General features: G+C 44.6%; 1 protein-coding gene across 3 annotated transcripts in view; it reads right to left on the reverse strand.

Annotated features, from left to right (window-relative positions):
* Window positions 1–25341, reverse strand: part of LOC140494207 (polymeric immunoglobulin receptor-like) — an 89935-nt gene that overhangs the window by 8063 nt on the left and 56531 nt on the right. For 2 of the 3 annotated variants that reach the window (XM_072593391.1, XM_072593375.1), the window contains 5 exons: window positions 17248–17364; window positions 14307–14346; window positions 9167–9228; window positions 4937–4984; window positions 4808–4843 (listed from right to left, as the gene is read on the reverse strand). In XM_072593391.1, coding sequence (XP_072449492.1) covers window positions 4808–4843; window positions 4937–4984; window positions 9167–9228; window positions 14307–14346; window positions 17248–17364 — 303 coding nt within the window. The remainder of the gene's footprint in view (window positions 1–4807; window positions 4844–4936; window positions 4985–9166; window positions 9229–14306; window positions 14347–17247; window positions 17365–25341) is intronic. The other variant, XM_072593383.1, reaches the window with a different exon arrangement.

Genomic DNA, 25341 nt, shown 5'->3' on the forward strand with positions numbered 1-25341 from the left:
CTTTGGGATGACTTGACATCTTCAGGAACGGATTTCTTCAAGGAACAGGACCAGAGTAAAGCAACGCTGTGTGATTGCTCCATATTATCTATAATCTACCAAACAGCAGCTTTGACTTCTGGTGTCAGGATTAAACACGGCCCAGATAGAAATCTCTTCAACCTCAGTCTCATCCATGCCAATAATAAAATGACCACAACAGACCCACATAAGATGCAGTATGCACTGATAACATCACTGTTGTTTTCACATTCTGCACCCGACGAGCAAGCCACCCTTGGTCTCTTCAATGCTGCAAACAAGGGACTTGGCCAATGCTTGAGTGTTGCCAAACCAAACCACAAATCATTGGTCAGTTCAATATTCTACCTCTTGTATATGCTAAGACTCCGGGATACATTTAGCACTCTCGAAAGCTTGGGAGGCACGTCCCTCAAAAGGGTGCCCGAGGCTGACATTACTGACTCTGCCCATCATTGCCAGTCTCAGTCCAGCCCATAGGTGACCACGAGGGCACTCTGCTTCTCAATGCCCATTGGGGAAGAGATCCAACACTGGATCAGCTGAGACAGCTCAACCTTCCAGAAACTATGGCAGTGACTGTTTGACAACAAAGTTCTCCACAAGGCAGCAAAAAGTCCTTGCTTTCATCATCAGTCCGTGTAAATGTTGGGAGACCCACAATGCCACTGGGGAGGGAATTCCAGGATTGTGACCCAGTGACTGTGAGTGAACGATAATATATTTCCATGTCAGTACAGAGTGGGTGGCTTGGAAGGGAACTTGGAGCTGGTGGTGATCCCATGTAACTGTAGTAAGGAACAGGAATGTAGTGACTGTATCCACACGGTCAGGAAACTGAACAGTGTTTGGACACATTCCCTGTTCTTCCAAAGATAAAAACTTCAAAATCTTTTGCCTCTGTATTTTTGAATCATTTCATTGTTTGTGTGTGTGTTTGGGACTTCTTCAATTCATTAACCAACTACTGCAGCTTGTGAACATTTGGTCATCTTGCAGGATGTTTTATAACGTTTCAATTCACAATCACCTTGTTAAATACAAATGGTTCTGAGACTCCGAGCTCATTAAGGGTTGGCACGGTGACACAGTGGTTAGCACTGCTGCCTCACAGCGCCAGGGACCCAGGTTCAATTCCCACCTCGGGCAACTGTCTGTGTGGAGTTTGCACATTCTCCCTGTGTCTGTGTGGGTTTCCTCCAGGTGCTCCAATGTCCTCTCACAGTCTAAAGATGTGCAGGTTCGGTGAATTGGCCATGCTAAATTGCCTGTAGTGTTTGGTGAATTGGTAAATGTAGGGGATAGGGTCTGGGTGAGTTGCTCTTCGGAGGGTCGGTGTGGACTTGTTGGGCCGAAGGGCCTGTTTCCGCACTGTAGGGAATCTAATCTAATCAATGAGATCCACCGGGCCCACATTTCAATTATATCACCAGCTCTGCACACTTCCCTCCAGTCTGAACTAAAACCACAGACCACAGCGCTCTGCTTCCTGGCCCAAAGCCAATTTCCAAACCACACAACCAGCAACTTTGAACCTCATCAGCTTCAATTTAAAGAAGATATGTACATCGTACTTCACAGCAGGAGCAAGCCCTATGGCCCATCGAGTTCTCTCCACAATTCATTAAGACCACAACTGATCTGGTTCTGTCTCAGTTTTGCTCTCCTACCTTGTCCCCACTCCTCTCGATAAGGCCAAAGGCTGGTAGTCAGACAGCATGTGTTAGCACCAAGGCTATAGGGATGAGAGGGAGTGATGGGACGGCATGGGGTCATTCATTGACACAAACAGTGAATGAGTTTCATCCTTTATGTTTTGAATCCACCCAGGATCACAGCTCTCTCCATGATGTCCATCACTCCTCAGACAGCTGCTCTCACCACATCCTGAGACCCACACTCAGTGCTATGTGCCATCATATACACACTCTTGAGCTTTCTCTCCATCAGCACCCCTTCACACTGTCTCAAAGCTGTCCTGAGCCCCAGTTCAACTTAATTCTCTGGCTCATTCACCCGATACCATGTACCCCCACCCTTCTGGAACCTTCCTCCACCCACTGTCCCACTTGTCTCTCCCCATTCTCCTCCCTCCACCTCTTGTTGGACATTCACTCTCCCTTCTCCGATACTGAGTACAGAACATTCAGCAAAGGTCTCAGTTTTAATCACTTTGCACTCCCACCTCACCGAAGTTCAGACACGACATGATGTTGATCTCTTCTTCCGTTGCCTTTGCCTCTGTGCCCATTTTTTTGGAGAGGAGTCCTCTGTCCATCCCACAGACCCCTTCACCCACCTCTAACTCTCTTCCTCCACCTGGACCCCTCCCTATGGCCTTTAAGCCGCACTTGACCTTTTTAATTGAGAACTGACACTGGTCTTTGTATTTCCCTGCCCTCCTCCATTCACTCCTATCTCCCACTGAACTGAATACTCTCAGGCTGTTCTGTCCACAACAGTCACTCATCTCATCTCAGATCGAGACAAAAGCTCAAAACCACCAAGGTGCAGCCATTTCCCTGTTCTGTTGCTGTCAATCTTGGCACAGAGTCTGGAATTGTCCTGATCTGTAACACAAACAGGAATGATAAGGGGATATTTATTGGTTGGTTTGTTGTTAGGTATCAACAACAGCTCAGTGGACACCACATACCCCTTGGGGTTAGAAGGTTGTGGGTTCAATCCCCATTCCAGTGGCTACATCGTAAGATCAATGCTGAGACTTCGGAGCAGTTCAAATGGAGCGCTACAATGTCTAAAGTGTTATCTTGTGGCTGAGATGTTAAAGGTTGGAGTGGTCTGCTCTCTCAGGTGGTTGTGAACAATTCCAAATGCGTTACTTCAATGACGAACAGAGGAGCTCTCTACTGTGTCCTTGTCACTCATCCCTCAACCCAGATCATTGTGTCCTCAACATCACTCACCCCTCAGAATACATCATGAAAATACACAGGCTAACTGATTGAGCACAGGGCTGTTTGTGGGACATTACTCTTCACAAACTGGTTGTTGCATTTCTCATTACAAGAATGAAAATAAATGCATTTATGCCTAACTTTTCATGATCTCAGGGCACTGAATAACCCCTTACAGCAGATGAAGCTCTATTTTTATGTTTGCAGTCAACTAATTTCTTACTGCAAGCTGCCACAAACCACAATGTGATCATGATGTCATAATCTGGTTAAAGCACTGAACAGGAGAGTTGGATTATCTTGTATTGATCACAGAGTACAGACCGCCCCGTGGCCCAACATTTCAACTCCCCCTCCCACTCTGCCGAGGACATGGAGGTCCTGGGCCTCCTCCATCCCCACTCCCTCACCACCAGACTCCTGGAGGAAGAACGCCTCATCTTCCGCCTCGGAACACTTCAACCCCAGGGCATCAATGTGGACTTCAACAGTTTCCTCATTTCCCCTTCCCCCACCTCATCCTAGTTTCAAACTTCCAGCTCAGCACTGTCTCCTTGACTTGTCCGGACTTGTCCGACCTGCCTCGCTCCTTTTCCACCTATCCACTCCACCCTCTCCTCCTTGACCTATCACCTTCATCTCCTCCCCCACTCACCCATTGTACTCTATGCTACTCTCTCCCCACCCCAACCCTCCTCTAGCTTATCTCTCCATGCTTCAGGCTCACTGCCTTTATTCCTGATGAAGGGCTTTTGCCCGAAACGTCGATTTTGCTGCTCGTTGGATGCTGCCTGAACTGCTGTTCTCTTCCAGCACCACTAATCCAGTATTTGCTTTTCAGCATCTGCAGTCATTGTTTTTACCTCAGCCTGTTCCAGACGTCTACCATTCTCTTTGTTAAAAGTTATCCTCACAAATAACCCTCAAATTTTTCCTCATTCACCTTCAATTTATGCCGCTTGTATATGACATCTCCACTCTTTGAAAGAAAACGGACTGTCCCCCCTATCCCTGCCTCTCATAAATTTATGTATTTCTGTTCGGTCTCCCCTCACCCTCCAATACTCTCGCAAAAATAAATCCAGGTTTGACCAAGTTCTCCTGATAGTTAACACACACCAAATCAGGGAACATCCTGCTCAATCTCTTCTGCACCTTTGTTTTGTGCACAAGTACCCCTATGTCCCTTCATGTTGTAGCTTTCTTCCATTTCTTTTCTCCAGACCTGCTGAGTTTGTCTGTTTGTTTCTCAATCATGACTCCTACAGACATGTCCAAACTTTGATAGAACCTGAACACTGAGGGAACTGGTTCTGAGTGGCACTCGGAACAGCATCGCAGTCACAAAACTACCCGCTCACAATAACTCAATGTCTCCCTGCTTTGGATCAATCTCGCCACTTTCCCCTGGATCCCATGAACCTTTGATTTTGTGACCAGTCTGCCTTGTGGAACTTCACCAAACACCTTGCTAACATCCGCATTGATGGACAATATCAAACACCCAATCAACCATCCTTCAATACTCCTTAAAAATTCGATCATGTTTATCAGACCCGACCACCCTTCAACAATCGTCTTCTGAGGGAATGGTACTGGGTCAGACTCGCATCATGAAGACCTCATCAGGGGAGAATTCAAGGTCAGTTAAAACTGAACTGGGAGTTCTCATTTGGGATGATTCTCTGACGGTGGCCAGGCACGAATTCTATGAGTTGACCAGTTTCCCACTGCAGCTTCAAACATCAACACTGCAACTCCTCCTCAGGAAACCAGACCCCCAGTGAAATCAGCTCTTAAAGATATGGGGGAGTGGGAGTGATCTCAAACGATACACTTTCTCAATATAGAAACAAATGTTGACTCACGGCCTTCTGACAGACTGTTTGTGAATCTCTTGCCACCTTTAACAAAGACAAAATGTTCTCTTAGTTTGATTATAGAATCTGATTATCAATTAGACAATTGCTCAAAACCTTTAAGGTGCAGCCATTTACCTGTTCTGTTGCTGTCAATCTCAGCATAGAGGATGGAACTGTCCTGATCTGTAACACAAACAGGAATGATAAGGGACCATGCATCGACAGGCTTGTCCTTAAATATCAGCAATGGCTCAGTGGACACCACATCATTCTCTGAGTTAGAGATGTGATTGGAGCAAGTGAAATATTGGACTTGCAGCATGGGTTGGTACCTGGGACTTCGATGTTGTGCTTAAAAATGTGTTGCTGGAAAAGCGCAGCAGGTCAGACAGCGTCAAAGGAACAGGAGAATCGATGTTTTGGGCATAAGCCCTTCTTCAGGAATCAAACATCCTGAAGAAGGGCTTATGCCTGAATCGTCGATTCTCCTGTTCCTTTGATGCTGCCTGACCTGCTGTGCTTTTCCAGCAACACATTTTTAAGCTCTGATCTCCAGCATCTGCAGTCCTCACTTTCTCCCACTTCGATGTTGTGGCCATTTTGGAGATATAGGTAGAGTCGGGACAGGAATGGTTGTTGCAGTTCCAGGATTTAGATGTTTCAGTAAGAACAGGGAAGACGGTAAGGTGGGGGGAGGGGGTGTGCAGTGGCATTGTTAGTCAAGGACAGTATTATGGTTGCTGAAAGGACATCTGAGGACTCTCTACTGAGGTAGTATGGGCTGAGGTTAGAAACAGGAAGGTTAGGTCACCCTGTCGGGAGTTTTCTATAGGCCTCCAAATAGTTCCAGAGATGTAGAGGAAAGGATAGCAAAGATGATTCTGGACAGGAGCAAGAGTGACACAGAAGTTGTTATGGGGGTCTTTAACTTTCCAAATATTGACTAGGAATACTATAGTTCAAGTACTTTAGATGGGTCAGTTGTTGTCCAATGTGTGCAGGAGGGTTTCATAACACAGTACACAGACAGGCCAACAAGGGACGAGGCCACGTCAGATTTGGTACTGGGTAATGAACCTGGCCAGGTGTTCAATTTGGAGGTAGTTGAGCACTTTCATGATAGTGACCACAAATTGGTTAAGTTTACTTTAGCAATGGAAAGGGATGGGTATATATTGCAGGACAAGAGTTATGAGCTGGAGGAAAGGCAACTACGATGTGATTAGGCAAGATTTAGGATGCATGGGATGGGCAAGGAAACTGGAGGGGATGGGCACAATTGAAATGTGCAGCTTATACAAGGAACAGCCACTGTGGGTCCTTGATACATATGTACATGTCAGGCAGGGAGGACGTTACTGAGCACGGGAGCCATGGTTTACTCAGGAAGTTGAATCTCTTGTCAAGAGGAAGAAGAAGGCTTATATTCAGATGAGATGTGAAGGCTCAGTTAGGGTGCTTGAGAGTGACAAGTTAGCCAGGAAAGACCTAAAGAGAGAGCTAAGAGGAACCAGGAGGGGACATAAGACATCATTGTCAGATAGGATCAAGGAAAACCCTCGGGCTTTCCATAGGGATATCAGGAATAAAAGAATGACAAGAGTAAGACTAGGGCCAATCACGGATAGTAGTGGGAAATTTTCCATCGAGACAGAGCAGATAGGGGAAGCAGTAAATGAATATTTTTCCTCAGTATACACACAGGATAAAGCTAATGTTGTCGAGGAAAATACTGAGATACAGGCCACTAGACGAAATGGGATTGTTGGTCACAAGGAGGAGGTGTAAGCAATTCGAGAAAGTGTGAAAATAGATAAGTTGGATAGGATTTACCATGGGTTCTCTGGAAAGCCAGGGAGGAGATTGATGAGCCTTTCACTTTGACCTTTATGTTGTCAGTGTCGACAGGAATGGAGCCAGAAGACTGGAGGAGGGAAAATGTTGTTCCTTTATTCAAGAAGGGGAATAGAGACAACCCTGGTAATTATAGACCAGTGAGTAACGAGGGTAACGTGTTGCAAAAGCTTATAAGTGATAAGATTTATAATCATCTGGAAAGGAATAAGTTGATTTGGGATAGTCAACATGGTTTTGTGGAGGGTAGGTCATGCCTCACAAACCTTATTGAGTTGCTTGAGAAGGTGAACAAACAGGTGGATGGGGGGGAAAGCTGTTGATTTGGTGTATATGGATTTCAATAAGGCATTTGATAAGGTTGCCCATGGTAGGCTACTGCACAAAATACAAAGGCATGCGATTGAGGGTGATTTAGTTGTTTGGATCAGAAATTGGCTATGTGAAAGGAGACAGAGGGTGGTAGTTGCTGGAAGATGTTTATCCGGGAGTTCAATTACTAGTGGTGTACCCAAGGAACTGTTTTGGGTCATGTTTGTGAATGACCCAGGTGAGGGCTTTGATGGATGGGTTAGTAAATTTGCAGATGACACTCAGGTTGGTGGAGTTGTGGATCATGTTGAAGGATGTTGTAGGTTACAGAGAGACATAGATAAACTGCAGAGCTGGGCTGAGAGGTGGCAAATGGAGTTTAATGTGGAAAAGTGTGAGGCGATTCACTTTGGAAGGAGTAACAGGAGTACAGAGTACTGGGCTAATAGTAAGATTCTTAGTAGTGTAGATGAGCAGAGAGTTCTCGGTGTCCATGCACATAGCTCTCTGAAAGTTTCTCCCCAGGTTGATAGAGTTGCTAAGAAGGCATACGATGTGTTAGCTTTCATTTGTAAAGGGATTGAGTTTTGGAACCATGAGGTCATGCTGCAGCTATACAAAACTCTGGTGTGGCTGCACTTGGAGTATTGAATGCAGATCTGGTCACCGTATTACAGGAAGGATGTGGAAGCTTTGGAAAGGGTGCAGAGGAGATTTTGAGGATGTTGCCTGCTATGGAGGGAAGGTCTTACAAGGAAAGGCTGAGGGACTTGAGGCTGTTTCCATAAGAGAGAAGAAGGCTGAGAGCTGACTTAATTGAAACATAAAATAATCAGAGGGTTAGATAGAGTGGACAGTGAGAGCCTTATTCCTCAGATGGTGATGGCTAGTACAAAGGGGCATAGCTTTAAATTGAGGGGGGATCAATATCGGACAGATGTCAGAGGCAGCTTATTTACTTAGAGAGTCGTATAAGAGTGGTACACACTCCCTGCAACAGCAGTAGACTCGCCAACTTGAAGAGCATTTAATGGTCATTGGATAAACATATGGATGAAAATGTAATAGTGTTTGATGGGCTTCAGATTGGTTTCACAGGTTGTCACAACATCGAGGGCCAAAGGGCCTGTGCTGCACTGTAATGTTCTATGTTCAATGTTGGACGCTGGTGGAGAGTTGAGTTGAGGCAGGGGGGATCATTGGAGGATGCAGGGATTGAGAAGAGAGTGAGAACAGATTCAGTAGTTTTCATATCCTTGCAAGGCACATGGGTCTCACAGGCAAGGCCAGCGTTTGTTGCCCATCCCTGAACACCCTTGAAGTGAGATGCTTGCTTGGCCATTTCAGAGGGCAGCAGGTCAGAGTCAGACACATTGCATTCAATCGGTCCTAAAAGGACAACTGAGGTTTGAAATGGGGATCTGAAGTCACCTGTCGGGCAGATTGGGTAAAGATGGTAAGTTTGCTTCCCTGAAGGAGACTGCCAAACAGAAACTTTTTTTAAGACAACAACTAATGTTAATTCAGATGGCCCCCATCACAGAGATGAGTTTACAATTCCAGATTTAATAATTAAATGTAAATTTTACAAGTTGCCATGGTGAAAATTGAACCTCTCTCCCCAGAGCATGAACCTGATCCTCAGGTTCCCCACAGCAGCCCAGCTACTGGGAGTCATTTGAGATGCGTGACACCCAACTGGACTGTTTTCCTTGACCCAAACCGAAGCAGCAGACAGACTGGCCGTGAACAGCTCGAGGCAGCAAGGACCGGGCCAAGTCAGTTACTCAGCCAGATGATTCAGGGAATCGGAAATGGTTATTGTCCAAGAATCCATCCAGGGTCAGTGACTGAGGAGAAGATTTCCATCTCCATTGCCCGAACAATAATCCAGAGTCTGGTCAGCTCCCTTAATGGAAACCCATAGCTTTTCATTCATTTACATTGAATGGTCTGAAAGTTAAAAGGTTCATCTATCAAAGACGTCAATCTGTGCAATAAGTGTGAAGGGTTAAGGATGGGGGTGGGGATAGTTTTCAACTGACGCAGACTCAATGGGCCGAAGGGCTTTATTCTGTGCTGGAGACCGGTTGAACTCAATGTAACAGTCTGTCCCTGAATATCTCTCCAGGATCCACACTCTCTCCATTCGAGTCTCTGAAGTGGACAATGATCGGTCAGTTCGAGTACAGACAGTACCTGGAGCAGTGAGCTGCTGGGCCTGATCAGTCCCGGGAATGCTGGATGAACCTGGATCATTCCTGGAAAATACACAAGGAAGATGAATATTCCAAGGAATCTAAATGCATTCTGCCAGGTCACAGAAAGGAGCATTCTGACTGTACATCAATCTCTTGCTTTGGTTACACAGAGAACAGATTCCAAAGAGTGATAAATACAGTTAATAGAATGAACTTTCCTAGAAATCACAGATACTCAGATGTCGACACAATCAGAAAAGCTATCCTTGAATAAATTGTCATGAGAAACAGTTTTGCCTTGGCATCAGAATATGGCTGGCACCCAGGGAACCCAAGGTGTAGTCAGCAGCTGTAACACAGAGAGGGCTGTGCAGACACTGTCAGGAATCACAGTGACAGATCATTCCAGGCAGCTCTGGCTCAGCTTGGAGCAACTAGTCACAGGGCAGGGAGGGAGGGTGTTGGAGCTGAGGGGAAAGTGCTTGCAGGGGCTTCCCATCTGCTGTAACTTTGGAGGATATTACAGGGCATGGAAATCTTGGAAAGTGGGGGATGATCAGAAATCACATTCCCATCCAATAGAAATTCAGCTACTTGGACAACAAGGGAGAAAATAGTAGGATACACAAAAACATCCTTTTTATCCTCAGCACTTGCTGCAAGTGATAATAGTTTAATCTTTCCCACCATATACATTCAATACAACTCAAAGTATCCACTGTGATAAAAATGAGCAACATTTCAGTTTTGATTGAGGATAAATTGCAGGTTAATTTGGCGACAGTGAATCAGGAGCAAGAGTTTTACAATTGCTGGAAATTGCTGCTCAGAAATCATTAATCTGTCATTTACCTCAGTCCATTGATCACTTTTCAACTCTGAGTGTTCGATCAGCTTTTTAAAAGGACAAACCACATTAGCAGCTCATCAGCAGGGACCTGCATTCTGTCTGTGAGCAAGAGATATTCAGGATTCTGGGTAATCCAAGATGGAGGACGGGAAAAACTTCAACTTGTAAGAGCTGCTCCTTTTTTGAGGTATTTTAGGTGCTGGAGGTGATTTCCTCAAATCCCAGGAGCAGCAATTACTGGTTTATATGCTGTTGCATTGTTTTGGAACTTTGGAAAAAAAGTCAAAAGTTAAATTAATAGCTATGGCTTATATTTTAAGTTTAATCAAGAGACTTATCTCCAAAAACATATAATCAAGAAAGAACCCACTGTACTCACTAATACAGCCTTTCTCTTGGACAGACCTAAAACAACAATTAACTTATCTGATTCTGTGCTGTGAACTTCGCCCAAAGTTCTTCCAAGATTAGTTGTGAAATTCACTGTTTGTTAATTTTCCCAAATGCACTCCGATGTCCAGCGACACATGAATTCAAAAGCAGCAAAGGCAGTAACTGTGCAGGTTCTCTGTGCAGGAAAATGTAAGGGTGTGATGGATTCTCAGGGGAACGTAGCACGAACAGCCAAGTCTCTGATATTGAGACTGGCTCTAATGCAACGAGGGCTGTCGGCTTCCAAGAGATCAATTGTGTTTGGGGATTCTGTGGTCCGAGGTACAAACAGACGTTTCTGTGGCCAGCAGAGAAAAAGCCGAATGGTTTGTTGTTTCCCTGGTGCCAGGACCGAGGATGTCTCTGAGAGGGTGCAGAATGTTCTCACGGGGGAGAGGGGCCAGCAAGAGGTCATTGTCCACATTGGAACCAACGATAAATGGAAGGGAAATGGTTGAGATTCTGAAGGGAGATTACAGAGAATTATGCAGAAACTTAAAAAGGAGATCCTCAACGGTAGTAATATCTGGATTACTCCCTGTGCTACGAGCTAGGGAGGGCAGGAATACGAGGATAGAGCAGATGAATGCATGGCTGAGGAGCTGGTGTATGGGAGAATGATTCACATTTTTGGATCATTGGAATCTCTTTTGGGGTAGAAGTGACCTGTACAAGATAGATGGATTTCACCTAAATTGTAAGGGGACTGATATACTGGCAGGGAAATTTGCGAGAACTGCTTGGGAGGATTTAAACTAGTAAGGTTGGGGGGGTGGGTGGCGGGGGGGGGGGGTGAGGTGATGGTGTGTGGCAGTGAGTGGGTGTGGAACCCAGGGAGATAGTGAGGAAAGAGATCAATCTGAGACTGGTACAGTTGAGAACAGAAGTGAGTCAAACAGTCAGAGCAGGCAGGGACAAGGTCGGACTAATAAATTAAACTGCATTTATTCCATTGCAAGTGGCTTAACTGGGGAGGCAGATGAACTCAGGGCATGGTTAGGAACATGGGACTCAGATATCACAGCAGTTACAGAAACATGGCTCAGGGATGGACTGGCAGCTTAATGTTCCAGGATACAAATACTACAGGAAGGATAGAAAGGGAGGCAAAAGAGGAGGGAGAGTGGCATTTTTGATAAGGGATAGCATTACAGCTGTGCTGAGGGAGGATATTCCCGGAAATACAAACAGGGATGTGATTTGGATGGAACTGAGAAATAAGAAAGGGATGATCACCTTATTGGGACTGTATTATAGACCCCCCAATAGTAAGAGGGAAATTGAGAAATAAACATGTAAGGACATCTCAGCTATCTGTAAGAATAAAAAGGTAGTTATTGTAAGGATTTTAACTTTTCAAACATTGACTGGGACTGCTATAGTGTTCAGGGTTTAGATGGAGAGGAATTTCTTAAGTGTGTACAAGACAATTTTCTGATTCAGTATGTGGACGTACCTGCAAGACAAGGTGCAAAACTTGACCTACTCTTGGGAAATAAGGCAGGGCAGGTGTCTGAGGTGTCAGTGGGGGAGCACTTTGGGGCCAGTGACCATAATTCTATTCATTTTAAAATAGTGATGGAAAAGCATAGACCAGATCTAAAAGTTGAAGTTCTGAATTGGAGGAAGGCCAATTTTGATGGTATTAGGCAAGAACTTTCGAGAGCTGGTTGGAGGCAGATGTTCGCAGGTAAAGGGATGGCTGGAAAATGGGAAGCCTTCAGAAATGAGATAACAAGAATCCAGGGAACGTATATTCCTGTCAGGGTGAAAGGGTAGGCTGGTAGGTATAGGGAATGCTGGATGACTCAAGAAATTGAGGGCTTGGTTAAGAAAAAGAAGGAAGCATAGGTCAGGTATAGACAGGATAGAACAAGTGAATCCTTAGAAGAGTATAAAGGAAGTAGGAGTATACTAGGGAAGAGGGAAATCAGGAGGGCAAAAAGGGGACATGAGATAGCTTTGGCAAATAGAGTTAAGGAGAATCCAAAGGGCTTTCACAAATATATTATGGATAAAAGGGTAACTAGGGAGAGAATCGGGCCCCTCAAAGATCAGCAAGGCGGCCTTTGTGTGGAGCCACAGAAAATGGGGGAGATACTAAATGAATATTTTGCATCAGTATTTACTGTGGAAAAGGATAAGGAAGATATAGACTGTAGGGAAATAAATGGTGACATCTTACAAAATGTCCAGATTACAGAGGAGGAAGTGTTGGATGACTTGAAACGGTTAAAGGTGGATAAATCCCCAGGACCTGATCAAATGTACCCGAGAACTCTGTGGGAAGCTAAAGAAGTGATTGCTGGGCCTCTTGCTGAGATATTTGTATCATCGATAGTCACAGGTGAGGTGCCGGAAGACTGGAGGTTGTCAAACGTGGTGCCACTGTTTAAGAAAGGCAGTAAGGACAAGCCAGGGAATTGTAGACCAGTGAGCCTGACCTCAGTGGTGGGCAAGTTGTTGGAGGGAATCCTGAGGGACAGGATGTACATGTATTTGGAAAGGCAAGGACTGATTAGGGATAGTAGACATGGCTTTATGTGTGGGAAATCATGTCTCACAAACTTGATTGAGTTTTTTGAAGAAGTAACAAAGAAGATTGATGAGGGCAGAGTAGTAGATGTGATCTATATGGACTTCAGTAAGGCAATCGACAAGGTTCCCCCCGAGAGACTGGTGAGCAAGGTTAGATCTCATGGAATACAGGGAGAACTAGCCACTTGGATACAAAATTGGCTCAAAGGAGAAGACAGAGGGTGCTGAAGGAGGGTTGTTTTTCAGACTGGAGGTCTGTGACCAGTGGAGTGCCACGGGGATTGGTGCTGGGTCCTCTAGTTTTTGTCATTTACATAAATGATTTGGATGCGAGCATAAGAGGTACAGTTTGTAAGTTTGCAGATGAGATCAAAATTGGAGGTGTAGTGGACAGCGAAGAGGGTTACCTCAGATTACAACAGGATCTGGACCAGATGGGCCAATGGGCTGAGAAGTGGCAGATGGAATTTAATTCAGATAAATGCGAGGTGCTGCATTTTGGGAAAGCAAATCTTAGCAGGACTTATACACTTAATAGTAAGATCCGAGGGAGTGTTTCTGAACAAAAGAGACCTTGGAGTGCAAGTTCATTGCTCCTTGAAAATGGAGTCGCAGTGAGATAGGATAGTGAAGAAGGCATTTGGTATGTTTACTTTATTGGTCAGAGTATTGAGTACAGGAGTTGGGAGGTCATGTTGCAGCTGTCCAGGACATTGGTTAGGCCACTGTTGGAATATTGTGTGCAATTCTGTTCTCCTTTATATCGGAAAGATGTTGTGAAACTTGAAATGGTTCAGAAAAGATTTACAAGGATGTTGCCAGGGTTGGAGGATTTGAGCTGTAGGGAGAGGCTGTACAGGCTGGGGCTGTTTTCCCTGCAGCATCGGAGGCTGAGGGGTGATCCTATAAAGGTTTACAAAATTATGAGGGGCATGGATAGGATAAATAGACAAAGTCCTTTCCCTGGGGTCGGAGATTCCAGTACTAGAGGGTGTAGGTTTAGGGTGAGAGGGGAAAGGTATAAAAGAGACACCTTTTTCACTCAGAGGGTGGTACATGTATGGAATGAGCTTCCAGAGGATGTGGTGGAGGCTGGTACAGTTGCAACATTTAAGAGGCATTTGGATGGGTATATGAATCGGAAGGGTTTGGAGGGATATGGGCCGGGTACTGGCAGGTGGGACAAGATTGGGTTGGGATATCTGGTCGGCATGGACAGGTTGGACCAAAGGGTCTGTTTCCATGCTGTACATCTATATGACTCTATGGCCCAGCGCATTTCTACAACCACGTTTATATCAGTCACTGATGACCTTACCTTTTCAAAACCGTGGTCGGATCCATTTGCTGTGAACCCCCTAAAAAGATAAAAATGATTCATAAATATGAACAAATTTGCCACATTGTCTCCACAGTTGGATGAGTCTCAAGCAAAACCATCCCTGACCAACAATACATATATTTTGCACAGTTAGATACAGTGATCTCTCGAATCTTATCTGATTGCTAAAGCTTTACTCAGGAGTGTCCTCCTTAGCCCAGTCCAATATCAATAATGGACCAACAACAAAAACAGAAGTTGCTGGAAAAGCTCAGCAGGTCTGGCAGCATCTCTGAAGAGAAATCAGAGTTAATGTTTCAGGTCCGGTGACCCTTCCTCAGAACTGACGGTAGCTCGGAAAATATTGGCTTAAATGCAGAAGATAGGGTGAGGGGAAGTGGTAAGATGTAAATGATAGTTGACCAAGTCAGATTGGAGTGTTTTACAATAATCAGTGGGAACAAGAGATCAGATGAAGGAAGATGTAGCACAAGTCATAGAGATGTACAGCACAGAAAAAGACCATTCGGTCCAACTTGTCCATGCTGACCAGATATCCCAAACCAATCTAGTCCCACCCACCAGCACCTGGCCCATATCCCTCCAACCCCTTCCTATTCATATACCCATCCATAAGACCAAAAGACAATAGGAGTGGAAGTAGGGCCATTCGGCCCATCGAGTCCACTCCACCATTTAATCATGGCTGATGGGCATGTCAACTCCACTTACCTGCATTCTCCCCGTAGCCCTAAATTCCTTGTGACATCAAGAATTTATCAATCTCTGCCTTGAAGACATTTAGCGTCCCAGCCTCTACCGCACTCCGCGGCAATGAATTCCACAGGCCCACCACTCTCTGGCTGAAGAAATGTCTCCACATTTCTGTTCTGAATTTACCCCCTCTAATTCTGAGGCTGTGCCCACGTGTTCAGTCAAAGAGCAGAAACAATAGAGAAAGGTATTAATATTGTTCTGATCCCAGTTGATGTTATTCCTGGACAAGTCAGGTCCCAGACTGAAACAGGTTTGCTCGAGCATATTTTGAGTTGTTTTTGTTTTTGATGAAATGGTCTCTCTCTGAAAGATAAGCGCACGATGCTGCAGAGTTTGCAGCATACTATAGCAGAAGCTCATTCCCAAAAGAAATGAAGATAAAACATGTGTCTACTTAAGACATAAGTTCAAAAAAGTTTAAAAATAGAGTCAAACTTTATCGTATTAATGCCAAAATACTTCTTTATAAATTAAAAATAATAAAAGCTCTGTGTCAACCCCAGCACTCATCCCCAGTACAGTACTCAAAAATACATCTTGTTTTATACCCAGAAAGACTACTTGGGCAAGACTAACCCCAGGGTCCATGTTTCGAACACACTGGGAGATTTAATTTTGATCATAAGCAGTCAATGAGCTAAAGTTCACTTATAAATTATGTGAAGGGAATGGTGAAGAGATACAGTTACAGATATCTGACGAGGAGTAATAGTTAACTGTAAAAAAATTAATGACATTGTCAAACTGAAAGAAAACACAAATATTTACACAAAATAAAGGAACAGGTGAGAAGATTGGACAGGATATAAAAATCATCAATCAAAGGCAACAAAATTCATAAGGAGGGAAACCTTACTGTCCAGAGAAAGTTAGGCAGTAATGTAAGAGTGGATAGTTAGAGTTTCTCGAGACATTTTGCAGGTAAGTTGGTGAAACAGCTGACTTGTGATGTTGAGCATGGATTCAATTACCACATTAGCTGATCTTACCACAAAGGTCCCATTTTTTCAACTTCAACTCTTACTTGAGATAAGATGATTATCAGGTTAAACACACCACCAGTCATTTGTTTTTTTCTCTCTTTCTCTCTGATCAGAGAACACCACTGTGGTCCTCTGGGAATATGGCAACGTTACACTGAGATGGTTTAAAAACAACAGGAGTTTGTAGAATTAGTCATGGAAATGGCAATTGCATTAAATGGGTATTTTGCATTAGTCTTCAGGATAAGGGATAAAAATAACATTCCTGATCATTATAAATCCGGAAATGAAAAGGAAGGAGCAACCCAGAAAATTCCAAACACCAGAGAAGTGGTCCTGAGTAAATCATTGATGTTGTGGACTGACAGTTCCCTGAGTCCCTGATGGACTTCATCCCAGGGTCTTTAAAGAGGAGCTGCTGGGAAAATTGAACAATTGCTTTATATTTCCCACAATTCCCAAGGTTCTGGGCTGGTCCCACTGCCTTCAACAATAGCAAATGTAACTCCTGTGTTCAAAAAGAGACTATGTTTTTAATTTGATCAACCAGTGCACAGGTAGGTCACGAGGTCAGCCCCAAAACAGATCAGTGCCTGAGCATTGCCCCCACTGCACAGGCCCGAACAGGAGCCATTGTTACCATTCCACCCCGAGATGTCTGTTACTCAGACTATCTGAGGCACCAGGTTGTCTTTTTGCAGCAAATCAATTTTAACAATAAAAACACAAAAAGGAATTGTTTCAAATTGCAGCTTCCTTTATGTTCCATCGAGATTCTGTACTGAGTGAGAATGAATGGAAAAGGTGTGGTCTGTTGGGATTCTGTCAAATGGAAGTGAATGAGAAGACATTTTGGTGCATTGAGAGTTGACAGTAATGGGGAGAAGAATGGGGATGAATCCATCAGAGTTTAATAGAATGGAGTGGAATGGCCTTGTTTGTGAAACAGCCTCAATCTTCAATCACCCATGAGTCAGACATCAGACAGTGGGTGATACTATTGAACAGGCCACCTTCACCCACCCTCCACCACCCACCAAAGACAAAGCCAGCGTTTTCAGAGAATGTACTGAAGAGGAGAGAGTCGGTGAGGGAAAATTAATCCAGGGTCATTGTTTATTGCTGTTTCAAAAACAGAACCATATTGTTTTATGAACCTCGTTCTCGACAGAACCCACCTCCTTTCTTCCTGAAGGTGATGAAGATGATGACAATGACGATGAGGAGGAGGAGGAGGATGAGCAGTGGAATGACCAGTGAATATACTGAGACATACTGAGCAGGCTGAGTCTTCACTGTAAAACAGCAAGAACAACATTGGTTAGGAATATCTCAATGTTGCTGCAGTGAAACCTGTAGCTGGGTGATAGAGTGTGAGATTAAATGTACACATTGGACATTCTTTGACAGAGCAATCCAGTTCCTCCCCCTCCCCCTGTCCATCACTATAACCCTGTAACTTGCTCCTTTCCGAATACTTATCCCTTGTTTCTGAAAGATGCCCCTGTTGAATCTGTTTCCATCGCCCTGTCAGGCAGTGCTTTCCAGATGAGGACAATTCTTGAAGGAGGCAGCTGCTTAATTCTGTGACACAGAATAGAAGTTTAGATGGATATTTCACATCATTCCACAGGGCAGTTGTTGGATCCGGTGCTGACTTGCCCGGTCTCAGCTGGATAATGGGAAGGACAGATTTAGCTCCAGCTACCCCCGGACTGAGGGTGAGAAGAATTGGTAATAGTGACTGTCCTCGGGATTTCGGCACACCAGATGTTGTCATGAAGGAATCAATAACAAATATTGCTGGAGAAACTCTGCAGATCTGGCAGTCATCTGTGGACAGAACTCAGAATGAAAGTTTTGAGTCCAGTGATCCTTCATCAGAACTGACAGCTGCTAAGGAAATGTGGTATGGAAACTGTTGACAGGGAATTGTGGGACCGGGATGGGAGTGGGGGGGAAATGAGTGAGAGGCTGGGTGGAGACTGAGCCCAGAAGGTGAGAAAGACAGTCACATAGACAAAGGGACACTGAATGGCCCTCCAGGGAGAAAGACAATGTGATAATGGGGACCAGGAAGTAGGTGAAAGCAGCTCATGTCATTACCAGGCCAGAGATGTGCTGTAGTGGGATTTGAACCCATGATCTGGGTGTCTGGATTGGTCACCCAGTGACAGTAGCAGAAAACCACCACCTTCCTTTATAACCCATGTGTGGATGCAGGACGAGGATTGGTTCCACATTGTTGTGCTTCCTCACACAGTCAGATGGACACTGGGGGAACATACTAGCATTGATGGAACTATTCCTGATGAAGGTGTGAACACTTTCATTGTAACCAAGAGGGACACATTAGGCTGTTGCACCTTCCTGCTCGAGGAGATGATCTCAGTGTCAGTATAACTTTGGTGCATTTGGAGATTGAACTGAATATTCTGAGTGTGTCAATGTCTTTCAATACTGACATCAGAATGAACCTCAAAGAATCAGCACATCAAATTACACTAAACATTGAAAAAAATCACATTTCAAACACAAAAGCAAAATATTGCAGATGCTGGGAATTTGAAATAAAAATCAAATAGTCAGCAGGCCAGCTAATACCTGTGGAGAGAAACAGTTTCATATTTTAGTTCAATGACCTTTCACTAGAAAATCAAATTGTAAAAAGTTCACACAATCTGTTCCACCCACACTCTCGACCCTTTACAGACTAAAGCCTTCATCATGGTCATTAAGTTATGAGGGTGTGACTGGCTCAGTCAGCCTTTATTGCCCATGTCTCATAGTTAAGAATCAGCCACATTACTGTGGGGTATGGAGTCACATGTAGGCCAGGCCAGGTTAGAATGGCAGTTTCCTCCCCTAAAGGACACCAATGATCCAGATGGGGATTTACAACAATCAACATTGGTCACACAGCCATCTTTAGATTCTTACTTTGACAATTTATTTGATTTCACATTGTACCATCTGCCAAGGTGGGATTTGAACCCTGGTCCCCAGAACATTACCTGGGTCTCTGGATTAACAGTCCAGCAATAATACCATCAGCTGTTGCCTTTTTTGCAGAATGATTTCTTACATGTACCAGTAGCCGGGTTTCCTTCAGGATCAGATACTGAGACTCAGGTTCTGACCTGTATTCCACCAGACACAGGTAAGTGTGATTGTCCCTCCCTCTCAGCTGGTTTATCCCAGTCAAGGCGTTTCCCTCCTCTGAGCTCGTACCGATTTCCACCGTGTACAGTTGTCCAAGTTCCCTGTGATTGGGCTCTAAATGTAATGACGTGTTGATAGGGCTTCTTCCTCATCCAGGTAACAGTGGTCAGTGTGTGGGAGTCCCAGATCCTGAAGATACAGGGTAAAGAGACTAAATCTCCCTCTGTCCCAGTCACCACTGAGACATTTCCCTGAGCAGCTGAGGAAAGGACAAACATCAGAATGGATGAGGTCAGTGCCCAGAAGTTCCAGATTCAATTTTTTACATTTCTTTCAACTTCACAATGAAATGAGTAATTAAATACCTCACGCATATTTCTCATGTGTCTGGACCAGACAATTATAGTTTCCTGAAGGATGCACCGTGTTGAAAATCACTTACGCTCCACCCCCTCATTTTGAGTTTCTCATTCGTGGGATAGTTCCAGCTTAGTAAATGGACTGAACCCACATCACTTCATTCATTCTGGGCCCAACATCCTTCCCACCTTCACTAAAACCTTTTGTTTTTCATTCCACAGCCCTATACTTCAGTCTGTGCTCCTTCACTCTGTGGAAGGGGGGGATGGGGGGGTGGTGCGGTGGGGCAGTGGTTAGGAATTAGACCCACCCTGCACCACCTTTATACATTAAAAATCCCATGAAAGAGGTAATCTCCCCCATCTCCGTCCTAATTTGAAATAAGTTTCAGATTCACCCACATCCTCTCAGCATCTACTCCCTCAAGACCCCTCAAGATCTTGCAAGTTTCAATAAAGTCACTTCTCAATCTTCAGCAACGAGCAGCCCCCATCTGACTCTGAACCAATCAGGATGGGCAGGTAACAACACTCTGACATTCTCAGCCAATGGGAGGTAGGGAGGTGACTCTTCACATATTCTCGGCCAATGAGACCTGAAGTTCCACCATGTGCTCACTCAGTGAGGGATTGGAAGATACTTGCCCTATCTTGTCCTCAGTCAATGCCAATCATTGGATTGACAACAAGAAGGAGGTCATTTTACCCATTGGGTCCTGGTTAGCTCCACATGGAACAATCCAGGTGAGACCCACCCATCTGTTCGAGTCCCCCCAAGTTCTGCCGGTTCACTTCCTTCAAGGACCTATCAGGTTTAATTCTGAGATCAATGACTGTTTCCACATGCCCCTTCGTTGCTGTTGGTGACTGTCAGTCATCAGCACTCACTTTGTAAACCTTTCCCTCTCACATTCTCTCTGTACCTCTGCCCCAAAATTTAAGGCCTGCATCCTTGTCCCAACAGTTAATGGATAGACCTTTTACTTGTTTACTTTCTCTTCACTTGTCACTGTCTCAATCAAATCTCCCCTCAATCTCCTTAGCTCCGAGGAGAATGACCCTTGCTTCTCAAAACTTACAACGAAAACCAGTCTCTGATCCCCTCCCTGAAACACCCCAAGCCCATCCCTATAATAATTCGGGTCACTCTGCAATCTCTCAAGGACATTCACATTCCTCTTAATGGGTGGTGACAGATCTGGACACAATACTCTCATTGGGGACCAGTTGGAGAGTTAACAATGTCCACAGTTGTTCGGCCCCTGAACTGCAAAGTCAGGAATGATGGGGCATAATTTTCATGTGAAAGCGAGTGTGATGAGAGGGGCTTTGCAGAAACGGTGATGGGAGTTTGGAATGCACTCCCTTGGGAGGGTAATAGAGGCGGAAAACCTGGCAACATTTAAAAAGTATCTGGATGAGCAGTTGAACCATCATAACATTCCTACCAGGGGAAAGCCATAGTGGCCAGGCCTCTGGCAATGAGCCTGGATCTGTGGCTCAGAAGGGAAGGGGGAGAAGAGAAAAGTGTTAGTGGCAGGAGACTCAATCATTAGAGGAACAAATTTTGATTTGAAGACAGCAGCTATGTTTAGTAAGTTTGCAGATGACAGCAAAATCGATGACGTCGTGAACAGCGAAGAAGGTTATCTTAGAGGACAACAGGACTTTGATCAGATGAGATGATGGGCTGAGGAATGGCAGATGGAGTTTAATTTAGATAAATGTGAGATGTTCCATTTTAGTAGGACAAATCAGTGCAGGGCTTACACACTTAATGGTCAGGTCCTGGGGAGTGTTGCCGAACAAAGAGGTCTTGGAGTGAAAATTCATTGTTCTTTGAAAGTCGAGTCACAGGTAGACAGGGTACTGAAGAGGGTGTTTGGTACGCTTGCTTTTCTTGGTCAGTGCATTGAGTATAACAGTTGGGGGGTCATGTTGTTACTCAACAGGTCACTGGTAAGGCCACTTTTGGAATATTGCATTCACCTCTGGTTTCCCTGCGATCGGAAAGGTTTTGTGAAATCAGAAAGGGTCCAGGAAATATATGGGAGGATGTTGCCAGGGTTGGAATATTTGAATATAAGGAGAAGTTGAATAGGTTTGGGCTATTTTCCCTGGTGCATCAGAGGCTGAGGGCTGAGCTTTTAGAAGGGGCATGGAGAGGGTGATTCGTCAAGGTCTTTTCCCCAAGGTATGGGAGTCCAAAACTAGAAGGCATAGGTTTAATGGGAGAGGGGAAAGATTTGAAAAGGGACCTTTTACATGAAGAGGGTGATGCCTGTATGAATAGGAGGGTATAGAAGGAAATGGGCCAAGTGCTGTCAAATGAGACTGGATTAATTAGAATACCTCGTTGCTGTGGACGAGTTGTGCTGGAGGGTCTGTTTCCATGCTGTACATATCTATACGGCTAATAACTATCACGAGAGAAAACCCGTGAAGGAAACTGACGGAGTTAAAGACCAATTAGTCCCCTGGACCTGACTGGGTGATTCTAGGGTATTAAAGGAAGTTATTGAAGAGACAATAAATGCACAGGTGAGAAGGCAAGTGATGAGGATGAAATAAAGAAGCTGCAAAGAAATGTCGTCAGTTAAATAAGTGGGAAAAACTTTGCAGTTGGAATATAATGTGGAAAATGTAAGGTTATACATTTAGCACAAAGAATAGAGAGGCTGAATATTAGTGAAACAGAGAAAGCCTGCAGAAAGTTACAGAACAGAAGAATATGGAGGTTTCACAAAAACATTCAGCAGAGAGTAGGGAAGGTCAATGGAATGCTGGCCTTTATTTCAAATGGAATAGAATTTTAAAGTGGGGAGGTTTTACCAGACACGAGTTAGCTCACAGCTGGAATATTGTGGATCGTTTTGGTCCCTTATCAAAGGAAAGTGAAACTGGCATTGGAGGCAGTCCAGAGAAGATTCAATTAGTTGATGCCAGGTCAGGAGGGGCTGTCTTATGGGCAGCGTTTGACAAGATTGAGCCTGTACTTGATGGATCACAGAAGAATGAAGAGTGACCAAATTGAGACATTAAAGATGCTTCGGGTGCTTGATAAGGTGGATGCAGCGTGGTTGTCCCCCTTGTCAGGAACAGAGGGCATCAGCTCAGAATGAGGGGTTACACATTTCAGATGAGAGGAATGTTTTCTCTCAGAGTGTAGTGAATCTCTGGGCTACTTTACCACAGACAGCAGTAAATGTTGGGTCATTAAGTATAGCCAAGGCTGAGATAGATAAATTTTTAATCATTCATGGAATCGAGGATTGTGAAGATAAAGCAAGAATGGGGAATTGACGTTTCTCATCTCAGTCATGATCTCATTGAATGTGGAACAGACTCAATGGGCTGAATGGCCTTCTTCTGTTCCTATGTCTTATGGGCTACCTGCCTCAGTTCTCAACACCTCCATTTCTGAAACCTGTAAATCCCATTTGCTTTTCCAACCACATTCTCAATATGTCCTGACATCTTTAAAAACTGAGGCACTCTGACCACCGACTTCCTTTATCCAGATCCATCCTTGAGATCCCTGTCATTGACTCCATATTGCCCATAGGGAACATGGAACCAGGTGGATCTTGGAGCTTGCATCCTTGGTGATGTTCTCTCTGGTCCCTACCTCAGAACACTGAAGCCAATTTGAACACAACAAATTAGGGTGTTGATGGGAGACTGTGGGAAGTTTCAGACACAGTGGTGGAATGGTCCATAAATCCCAGCCTCATGTCTCTCTCTCTCTTTCTCACTGTCTCCTGCCTGAGACCAACTGAAAGAGCCCAAGAAAGGGAGCCAACCCGAGTGCTCCCGGTCCAGGTGGACCCTGTTCCCATTGAGCTATCGGGATAGTGACACCATCCAAACATTGTTCCTTACCTTCAACTTCCTGCGTTGTTGGAGGCTTTGTTTGAAAACTATCAATATTGAGCTCCACACGACACTGATAGGAACTAGAATCCTCCTGGCTCAGTCCCTCCATCGTTACTGAGACATCTTTGTTGCTGAGGTTCCCCATGAATCTGAATCGATTCCCACAGTCCCGCTGTCGCACATTCTCACACAGCTCACCCTGGTAATGGTCTGGACCAGGATATGTACAGGTAAAGATAGCACCTTTGCCAGATTTGATCCGTATGATGGATCCGGTGACTGTGAGGTGAGTGTCAGGGTGGGTGAAGCTGCAGGGTAAGACAGCGGAGCCTCCTTCCTCAGCCCTCACTCCATCCACGTCTGTCATCGACCAATCAAGGGCCAATCAAGGACAATAGTGGGAAGTTGTGTGTGGAGTCAGAGGAGACAGGGGAAGCACTAAATGAATATTTTTCAACAGTATTCACTCTAGAAAACGACAATGTTGTCGAGGAGAATGCTGAGATCCAGGCTACTAGACTAGGTGGGTTTGAGGTTCACAAGGAAGAGGTATTAGAAATCCTGCAGAGTGTGAAAATAGATAAGTCCTCTGGGCTTGATGGGATTTATCCTGGGATCCTCTGGAAAGCCAGGGAGGAGATCGCCGAGCCTTTGACATTGATCTTTAAATCGTCATTGTCTGCAGGATTAGTGCCAGAATACTGGAGGATAGCAAATATAGTTCCCTGTTCGAGAAGGGGAGAAGAGACAACCCTGGTAATTATAGACCATTGTGCCTTACTTCAGTTGTTGGTAAAGTGTTGGAAAAGGTTAAAAGAGATAGGATTTATAAACATCTAGAAAAGAATAATTAGATTAAGGATAGTCAGCACGGTTTTGTGAAGGGTAGGTCGTGCCGCACAAAACCTTATTGAGTTCTTTGAGACGGTGACCAAACAGGTAGATGAGAGTAAACCAGTTGATGTGGTGTATATGGATTTCAGCAAAGCGTTCGATAAGATTCCCCACAGTAGGCTATTGCACAAAATGCGGAGGAATGGGATTGTGGGAGATAAAGCTGTTTGGATCAGTAATTGACTTGCTGAAAGAAGACAGAGGGTGGTGGTTGATGGGAAATGTTCATCCTGGAGTCCAGTTATTAGTGATGTACCGCAAAGGTCGGTGTTGGGTCCACTGCTGTTCATCATTTTTACAAATGACCTGGATGAAGGCGTAGAAGGATGGGTTAGTAAATTCGCAGATGACACTAAGGTGGAGTTGTGGATAGTGACAAAGGATGTTGTAGATTACAGAGAGACATAGATAAGCTGCAGAGCTGGGCTGAGAGGTAGCAAATGGAGTTTAATACGGACAAGTGTGAGGTGATTCACTTTGGTCGGAGTAACCGGAATGCAAAGAATTGAGCTAATGGTAGGATTTTTCCGCGTATGGAGTCAGCTGTTACTAGGGGACACAGCTTTAAATTAAGGGGAGGTTGGTATAGGACAGATGTTAGGGGAGATTCTTTACTCAGCGGGTTGTGAGTTCATGGAATGCCCTGCCAGTAGCAGTGGTGGACTCTCCCTCTTTATGGTCATTCAAGCGGGCATTGGACAAGCATATGGAGGTTATTGGGCTAGTGTAGGTTAGGTAGGCTTCGGTCGGCACAACATTGAGGGCCGAAGGACCTGTACTGCGCTGTATTTTTCTATGTTCTATGTTCTATGTTCTATTCTTGGTCGTGTAGATGAGCAGAGAGATCTCAGTGTCCATGTACACAGATCCTTGAAAGTTGCCACCCAGGTTGACAGGGTTGTTAAGAAGGCATACAGTGTTTTAGCTTTTATTAATAAAGGGGTCGAGTTCCGGAACTATGAGGTTATGCTACACCTGTAC

Source organism: Chiloscyllium punctatum, chromosome 2, assembly GCF_047496795.1.
Source record: "Chiloscyllium punctatum isolate Juve2018m chromosome 2, sChiPun1.3, whole genome shotgun sequence".
Lineage (NCBI taxonomy): Eukaryota > Metazoa > Chordata > Chondrichthyes > Orectolobiformes > Hemiscylliidae > Chiloscyllium > Chiloscyllium punctatum.